We start from the raw sequence: 7,910 nt of genomic DNA, 5'->3' as shown, positions 1-7,910 counted from the left end.
CCGTCAGCATCATGGCGGACCCCCGGAGACCCAACAAGATTCTGCGGTAGGGGAGCGCCGGGTGTACAGAGAGCGAGGGGACCCGTGTGTGTGGTGCCTGGTGTACAGAGAGAGAGAGGGACCCATGTGTGTGGTGCCTGGTGTACAGAGAGAGAGAGGGGACCCGTGTGTGTGGTGCCTGGTGTACAGAGAGAGAGAGAGGGGGGCCCGTGTGTGTGGTGCCTGGTGTACAGAGAGAGAGAGGGGCCCGTGTGTGTGGTGCCTGGTGTACAGAGAGAGAGAGGGACCCGTGTGTGTGGTGCCTGGTGTACAGAGAGAGAGAGGGACCCGTGTGTGTGGTGCCTGGTGTACAGAGAGAGAGAGGGGACCCGTGTGTGTGGTGCCTGGTGTACAGAGAGAGAGAGGGACCCGTGTGTGTGGTGCCTGGTGTACAGAGAGAGAGAGGGACCCGTGTGTGTGGTGCCTGGTGTACAGAGAGAGAGAGGGGACCCGTGTGTGTGGTGCCTGGTGTACAGAGAGAGAGAGGGACCCGTGTGTGTGGTGCCGGGTGTATAGAGAGAGAGGGGCCCGTGTGTGTGGTGCCTGGTGTACAGAGAGAGAGAGGGGCCCGTGTGTGTGGTGCCTGGTGTACAGAGAGAGAGAGGGACCCGTGTGTGTGGTGCCTGGTGTACAGAGAGAGAGGGGGGCCCGTGTGTGTGGTGCCTGGTGTACAGAGAGAGAGAGGGGGACCCGTGTGTGTGGTGCCTGGTGTACAGAGAGAGAGAGGGGCCCGTGTGTGTGGTGCCGGGTGTATAGAGAGAGAGAGAGGTGTGTGGTGCCGGGTGTACAGAGAGAGAGAGGGGCCCGTGTGTGTGGTGCCTGGTGTACAGAGAGAGAGAGAGGGACCCGTGTGTGTGGTGCCTGGTGTACAGAGAGAGAGGGGGGCCCGTGTGTGTGGTGCCTGGTGTACAGAGAGAGAGAGAGGGGCCCGTGTGTGTGGTGCCGGGTGTATAGAGAGAGAGAGAGGTGTGTGGTGCCGGGTGTACAGAGAGAGAGAGGGACCCGTGTGTGTGGTGCCTGGTGTACAGAGAGAGAGAGGGGCCCGTGTGTGTGGTGCCTGGTGTACAGAGAGAGAGGGGGGCCCGTGTGTGTGGTGCCGGGTGTACAGAGAGAGAGGGGGGCCCGTGTGTGTGGTGCCTGGTGTACAGAGAGAGAGGGGGGCCCGTGTGTGTGGTGCCTGGTGTACAGAGAGAGGGGGGCCCGTGTGTGTGGTGCCTGGTGCACAGAGAGAGAGGGGGGCCCGTGTGTGTGGTGCCTGGTGTACAGAGAGAGAGAGGGGCCCGTGTGTGTGGTGCCTGGTGTACAGAGAGAGAGAGGGGACCCGTGTGTGTGGTGCCTGGTGTACAGAGAGAGAGAGAGGGGCCCGTGTGTGTGGTGCCTGGTGTACAGAGAGAGAGAGGGGACCCGTGTGTGTGGTGCCTGGTGTACAGAGAGAGAGGGGGGCCCGTGTGTGTGGTGCCTGGTGTACAGAGAAAGAGAGAGGTGTGTGGTGCCTGGTGTATAGAGAGAGAGAGAGGGGCCCGTGTGTGTGGTGCCGGGTGTATAGAGAGAGAGAGAGGTGTGTGGTGCCGGGTGTACAGAGAGAGAGAGGGACCCGTGTGTGTGGTGCCTGGTGTACAGAGAGAGAGGGGGGCCCGTGTGTGTGGTGCCTGGTGTACAGAGAGAGAGAGGGGCCCGTGTGTGTGGTGCCGGGTGTATAGAGAGAGAGAGAGGTGTGTGGTGCCGGGTGTACAGAGAGAGAGAGGGGCCCGTGTGTGTGGTGCCTGGTGTACAGAGAGAGAGAGGGACCCGTGTGTGTGGTGCCTGGTGTACAGAGAGAGAGGGGGGCCCGTGTGTGTGGTGCCTGGTGTACAGAGAGAGAGAGAGGGACCCGTGTGTGTGGTGCCTGGTGTATAGAGAGAGAGAGAGGGGCCCGTGTGTGTGGTGCCTGGTGTACAGAGAGAGAGGGGGGCCCGTGTGTGTGGTGCCTGGTGTACAGAGAGAGAGAGGGGGACCCGTGTGTGTGGTGCCTGGTGTACAGAGAAAGAGAGAGGTGTGTGGTGCCTGGTGTATAGAAAGAGAGGGGGGACCCGTGTGTGTGGTGCCTGGTGCACAGAGAGAGAGAGAGGTGTGTGGTGCCTGGTGTACAGAGAAAGAGAGGGACCCGTGTGTGTGGTTCTGAGGTCGGGAGAGAGAAAGAGCCGGGTGTTTGGAGTCCGGTGAGAAGGGAACTGGAGAGACAGGGGTGTGGACAACTGGGGTCTTGGGTCCGGGAGTGAGGGGAGAGTCAGGTGTACGGGGTCGGGCCGAGAGAGCAGAATGTTTGGAGACGGACAGAATGAATGAGACGGCGATGGGATTACACACCCCCACCCCTTCCGAAGTAGGGAGCATAAAGACACTTGGACAATATCTAACTGTCTAGGTACCATATCCAATGCAGACTTTGGTGACCATGGTTTCCATATAGATCTATGCTTCGTTTTTTGGATGACTTCCATTTTCTTGATGTGTAGCCACCTGGCTATGCTTTTGTTGTACATAAGCCGAGGTCTTCCTCTAGGTTTGCTCCCCTCAATCTTTCCAGAGAGTATGAGTTTTTCCAGTTCATCTTTCCGCATGATGTGTCCTAGCAATCTGAGTTGTCTTTCTCTTATTGTTGGTATGAGTGATCGAACTGCTTGGGCTCTTCCGAGAACTTCTTCATTTGATGTGTGTGTGGTCCATGATATTTTTAACATTCTCCTGTAGAACCATAATTCAGCTGCTTCTAGTCTCTTTTCCATTGCTGGGGAAATGGTCCAGCATTCACTTCCATAAGTCAGGACAAAATAAATGTAGCACTGCAGTATTCTGTTTTTAGTGTACGTGCTCATCTTTCTGTCTGTTAATATGGTCTTCATCTTTTGGAAAGCTGCTTTCGCCATTGCTATTCTGTATTATCAGGATTAGCAAAAGTCAGCATGGATACATGGGAACAAAGCTAAAAGCATTGAGAAATGCAGAGAGAAACAGGCCCATCGTCTCGGTGCTGACCGTTCTCTCCCAGGATTTTAGTACTCACCTCGCCACTAGGAGTGACGATTTGTCAGTGAGTTTGCTTAATCCTGGCAAAATATGGGTTTGGAGTGCCAGGTACTTCAGTACAATGTCGGATTTGTATCTCCTGACAACATAGCCCTTCAAATCTGCCGCTTCTGAGAGCAATCTTACTCTCCCACTTAATTTCCCTGCACTATTCTCAATCACATGCCCATCAAATCAACCCCCCAAATCTCCAGGCCTCTACCTATGCTGGGGGGCAGTTTAAGGCTGTGAGGTAACCCATGAATTTACATGGAGGGTGAGAGAAATCCATGTGGTCACAGGAAGAACATGTGAACTGGAGACTGACAACACAAAAGATCAAATCACAGAAGGTGAGGCAGTAGCACTGCAGCTGCATCACCCCAGTTGAGAAACGTGTATTTTACGAAGAGATGCAGTGCAGAATAGATCCTTCCAGCGCTTCAAGTCACACCACCCAGCAACACTGCTTTAACCCTACCCCTACCCCAATCATGGGAGAATTTACCTACCTACCTGGTACACCTTTGGACTGTGGGAGGAAACTGGAGCACCCGAGGAAAACCCACGCACTCCACAGGGCGGACGTACAGAGACTCCTTACAGAGGTCGCCGGGGTTGAACTCTGAACTTCGATGTCCCGAGCTGTAGTAGTGTCTCACTGACTGCTACGCTGTCCTGGCGCTTTCTGAGTTGCGACTATAAAGATACTACCTGTAGGCCTGGGCAAGCCAACTGCTGAGGTGTTCCTGGATTTCCAGTAGGTCTTCTGCAAAGAGCCATTCTCGGGATTATTAAGCATAATAAGAGCGCATTGGATCGAGGAGGGAATCCTTCCATGGACTGAGAACGAACTAGCAGATGGAAAACAAAAAGGTCTTTTTTATGTTTATTTATTGAGATACAGTGTGGAACAGGCCCTTTGAGCCACACCTCACAGCAGTCCCCGACTGAACCCTAGCCGAATCACGGGACAATTTACAAAGACCGATTGGTACATCTTTGGACCGTGGGAGGAAACTGGAGCACCTGGAGGAAACCCACGCGGTCACAGGGAGACATTCCTTACAGACCAGTGGGAATTGAGCCCGGGTCGCGGGTACTGTAAAGCGTTGTGCTAACCACTACGCTACCCTGCCGTCCTATTACACCTGGACTGCAGTATGTTGGGATCTGTGTCTAGTCAGATGCCACAGAGGTCAGTGCTGGTCACAGTGAAGATCACTGATGGAGATGAAGGGATAGAATGTAACATACCCAAGTTTTTTTGATAATTTAAAGTGATGTGTCTGTGAGTGATGCAGAGAGATGTCACGCTTTATAGACAGGCGAAGTGAATGAGCGTGGATTTCACAGGTGGGATATAATGTAGCAAAGGATAAGGTTCATTTGGGTTGAAAAATGAAACAGCCACTTGTTAAAGTCAAACAAATATTTGATAGTTTGTGGGCATGGGATTCTGCAGATTCTGGAATCTGAAGCAACACACAAAAATTCAAAGTAACATTTATTATCAGACTACACACATGTCACCACATGCAACCTGAGATTCATTTTCTGCGGGCATATTTAGCAACAAATCTATAGAACAGTAACTGTAAACAGGATCAATGGACAACAAACTGCAAATGCAGATATAAATAAATAACAATAAATAATGAACATGAATTAGCAAGATCAAATAGTCCTTAAATGAATGTAACTATACCCTTTTATTCAAGGGTCTGATGGTTGAGGGGTAGTAACTGTTCTTGAACCTGGTGGTGCGAGACCTGAGGCTCTTGTACCTTCTACCTGATGGCAGCAGCAAGAAAAGAGCGTGGCCTGGGTGGTGAGGATCTTTGATGGATATTTCATGTAGATGTGCTCAATGGTTGGGAGGGTTTTACCCGTGATGTACTGGGCCAAATCCACTACCTTTTGTAAGATTTTCCATTCAATTGTATTGGTGTTCCCACACCAGACCGTAATGCAGCTAGTGAATACGCTTTCCACCACATCTGTAAAAGTTTGCCAAGGTTTTTGATGATACACCAAACCTCCAGAGTCTCCTGAGGAAGTAGCGATGCTGTCGTGCTTTCTTCGCGATTATATTAATTTGACAGGTCCTCTGAGGTAGTGACACCCAGGAATTTAAAGTCACAAAAAGGTGGAGGAACTCAGCAGGTCAGGCAGCATTTATGGAGGGAAATGGACACTTTGAGAATCTTCATCTGGACTGAAAGATAGGGATGAGTAACCAGTACAAAAATATAGAACTGAGATGAAAAGACATTTCTTTCTTCAGTGAATTATGGATCTTTGGAATTCTCTGCTTCAGAGAACTGGATGCCCTGACATTAAATTAATTCCTGTTTGAAATCAGTAGTTTTTTAGACATTTGAGGGAATTGGATGACATGGGATCAGGCGGAAGCAGGACGTGAGGACAGGGTTTAGCCCTGAACTTCATGAATGGCAGAGCAGGCTCAGTGGCGGGTGCTGAATGGCTGCCACTTGCTTCTAACAATTCTGCTTTCTTGCAGGTACAAGCCGCCCGCCAGTGACAGTAATCCAACGCTGGAGGACCCGACGCCTGATTACATGAACCTGCTGGGCATGATCTTCAGTATGTGTGGGCTGATGTTGAAGGTATTCACATCCCTTGTCCTGCTCTTCCTCCCCCTTTCCCGAAATGGGCTCATTGTTCCCTGTGGAGAGGCTGCATTGTGAGCGACTCCCTCTGAATGGTGTTAGGCAAGTCACCATGAGCGACTCCCTAGGTACGGTGTTAGGCAAGTCAACTCATTGCTGCCTTCATACACAGTTCCAGAACAGAGGATTTAGCTGGTTTTTTTTTCTAATCTCCCAATCAAATTTGGCATCATCTGGGGCTGGGGGTGGGTTTTTTTATACACTGGTTTGGGATTGAGAGTGTGACGTGTAGTGTGTCCAGTCTCTAATGGCCCTCTCCTCCTTTCCCAGTTGAAATGCTGCGCTTGGATTGCCGTGTACTGCTCTTTCATCAGCTTCGCTAACTCCCGCAGTTCGGAAGACACCAAACAGATGATGAGCAGTTTCATGTGAGTGAAATCCATTATTTTTAACCACATCAGAATCAAGTTTAATATCGCCAGCTTATGTCGTGAAAATTGTTAACTTTAGGGCAGCAGTACAATGCAATACATGAAAAATACAGAGAAAAACTGTTACTTTCAGTAAATTTATATATGTATTTTAGATAGTTAAATAGTGCAAAAACAGAAATAAAATGTGAGGTAGTGGTCACGGGTTCAATGCCCATTCAGAAATTGATGGCAAAGGAGAAGAAGCTGTTCCTGAATCGTTAAGTGTGTGTCTTCAGGCTTCTGTATGTTTTTCATGATGGTAGCAATGAGAAGAGGGCGTGTCCTGGCCACATTAATGGCACAGTGCCGGAGACCCAGTTCAATCCAGACCTTTAGCTATCTCCGGGTGGAGATTCCACTTTCTCCCTGTGACTGAGTGCGTTTCCCCCCGCCTCTCAAAGTCGTGTGGGTTAGTCAGCTGCTGTATATTGCTCCTAATCAGCAGGTGAATATAGAACGTTGGGGAAGTTGAGGAAAATGTGCGGAAATAAAAATGGATTGATCTAGGTTTGGGTTCCTAATAAAGTGGCCACTGGGTGTGTTTCTGTTTGTTCGTGGTCTTCTCTTGCTGCAGCCAAGGTTTGACGAGTTGGGTGTTCAGAGATGCTCTTCTCCACACATCCTGTCTGCTTGAACCGATCTGGCCATTCTCCTCTGACCTCTTGCATTAACAAGGCGGGTTCGCCCCCGTAACTGCCAGTCACTAGATGTTTTTAGTATTTCCGCACCATTCTGTGTAAACTTTATTCTGTGTAAACTTTATTGACTGTTGTGTGTGAAGATCTCTGGTGGTCAGCAGTTTCTGAGATACTCAAACCACCCCATCTGGCACCAGCAATCAGTCAAAGTCAGTTAGATCACATTTCTTCCCCATTCTGAAGGTTGGTCTGAACAATATCTGAACCACTTGACCATGTCTGTGTGCTTTTATATATTGAGATGCTGCCACATGATTGGCTGATTGGATATTTGCATTAATGAGCAGGCGCACAGGTGTATTTAATAAAGTGGCCACTGAGTGCAGTTTGGCAGAGAATTGGTGGGCTATAGAGCCTGAGTTTGTGCCACAACTGCCTCTGAATTTATCACATCAGGACATTACAGAACACCATACAGATGCCGAAGAATTTTTGAAGCGCAGACAGTGTTATCTCCTCCAAAGGACAGTATGCTGCTCCCTAGCTAAGTTGATAAATGCCGTTTTGTAGTGGGCCTCAAACAGGGAAGGTTGGGAAGGTTAAATATTGAAACATAGAAAATAGGTGCAGGAGTAGGCCATTCGGTCCTTCGAGCCTGCACCGCCATTTATTATGATCATGGCTGATCATCCAACTCAGATCACAGTGGTGAAGTGATTAGTTGTTAGGCAGTCAAGGGGGCTGGGTAGCTGTGCGATTTGATTTGTGTAAGCTCCTCACCAAGTCCCTTCTGTCTTTGGCTTTGCAGGTTGTCGATTTCAGCTGTGGTGATGTCGTACCTTCAGAACCCACAGCCCATGTCACCGCCGTGGTAAAAGGTGTTGCCACATTCACCTCTGGTAATGCACACGGGAGGGAATACCGTAAATCCAGTCCTTCCCCACCCTCCTCCTCGATGCAGGAACTCGCCTCCCTCCCCTGCCCTATCACTAGGGCAAACATTTATGCCGAGGGTACAGGATGCTCATCGTTCCAGTGCCAGCCGCCTTCCTCCTGAGTTCTGGTGGCAATGCTACCCCTAA

The 7,910-nt window shown here is 50.2% G+C and overlaps 1 protein-coding gene across 1 annotated transcript; it reads left to right on the top strand.

Annotated features, from left to right (window-relative positions):
• The first annotated feature begins 11 nt into the window (after positions 1–11).
• On the top strand, positions 12–7,703 carry wdr83os (WD repeat domain 83 opposite strand). The gene is made up of 4 exons (XM_072248136.1): positions 12–46; positions 5,609–5,714; positions 6,048–6,145; positions 7,637–7,703. Exons 1-4 carry the CDS (start codon positions 12–14, stop codon positions 7,701–7,703), a joined length of 306 nt encoding a protein of 101 aa, XP_072104237.1.
• Positions 7,704–7,910: the final 207 nt, after the last annotated feature.

Source organism: Mobula birostris, chromosome 32 (assembly GCF_030028105.1).
Source record: "Mobula birostris isolate sMobBir1 chromosome 32, sMobBir1.hap1, whole genome shotgun sequence".
In the NCBI taxonomy this organism is placed as follows: domain Eukaryota; kingdom Metazoa; phylum Chordata; class Chondrichthyes; order Myliobatiformes; family Myliobatidae; genus Mobula; species Mobula birostris.
The sequence above is the reverse complement of the archived record's forward strand: the minus strand, read 5'-3'. Positions and strand labels throughout refer to the sequence as shown.

Coding starts and splice junctions, on each gene's coding strand:
- wdr83os (XM_072248136.1), top strand. CDS start 12: ATGGCGGACCCCCGGAGACCCAACAAGATTCTGCG. Junction 47..5,608: donor AGACCCAACAAGATTCTGCG/GTAGGGGAGCGC, acceptor GCTTTCTTGCAG/GTACAAGCCGCCCGCCAGTG. Junction 6,146..7,636: donor CAGATGATGAGCAGTTTCAT/GTGAGTGAAATC, acceptor TTGGCTTTGCAG/GTTGTCGATTTCAGCTGTGG.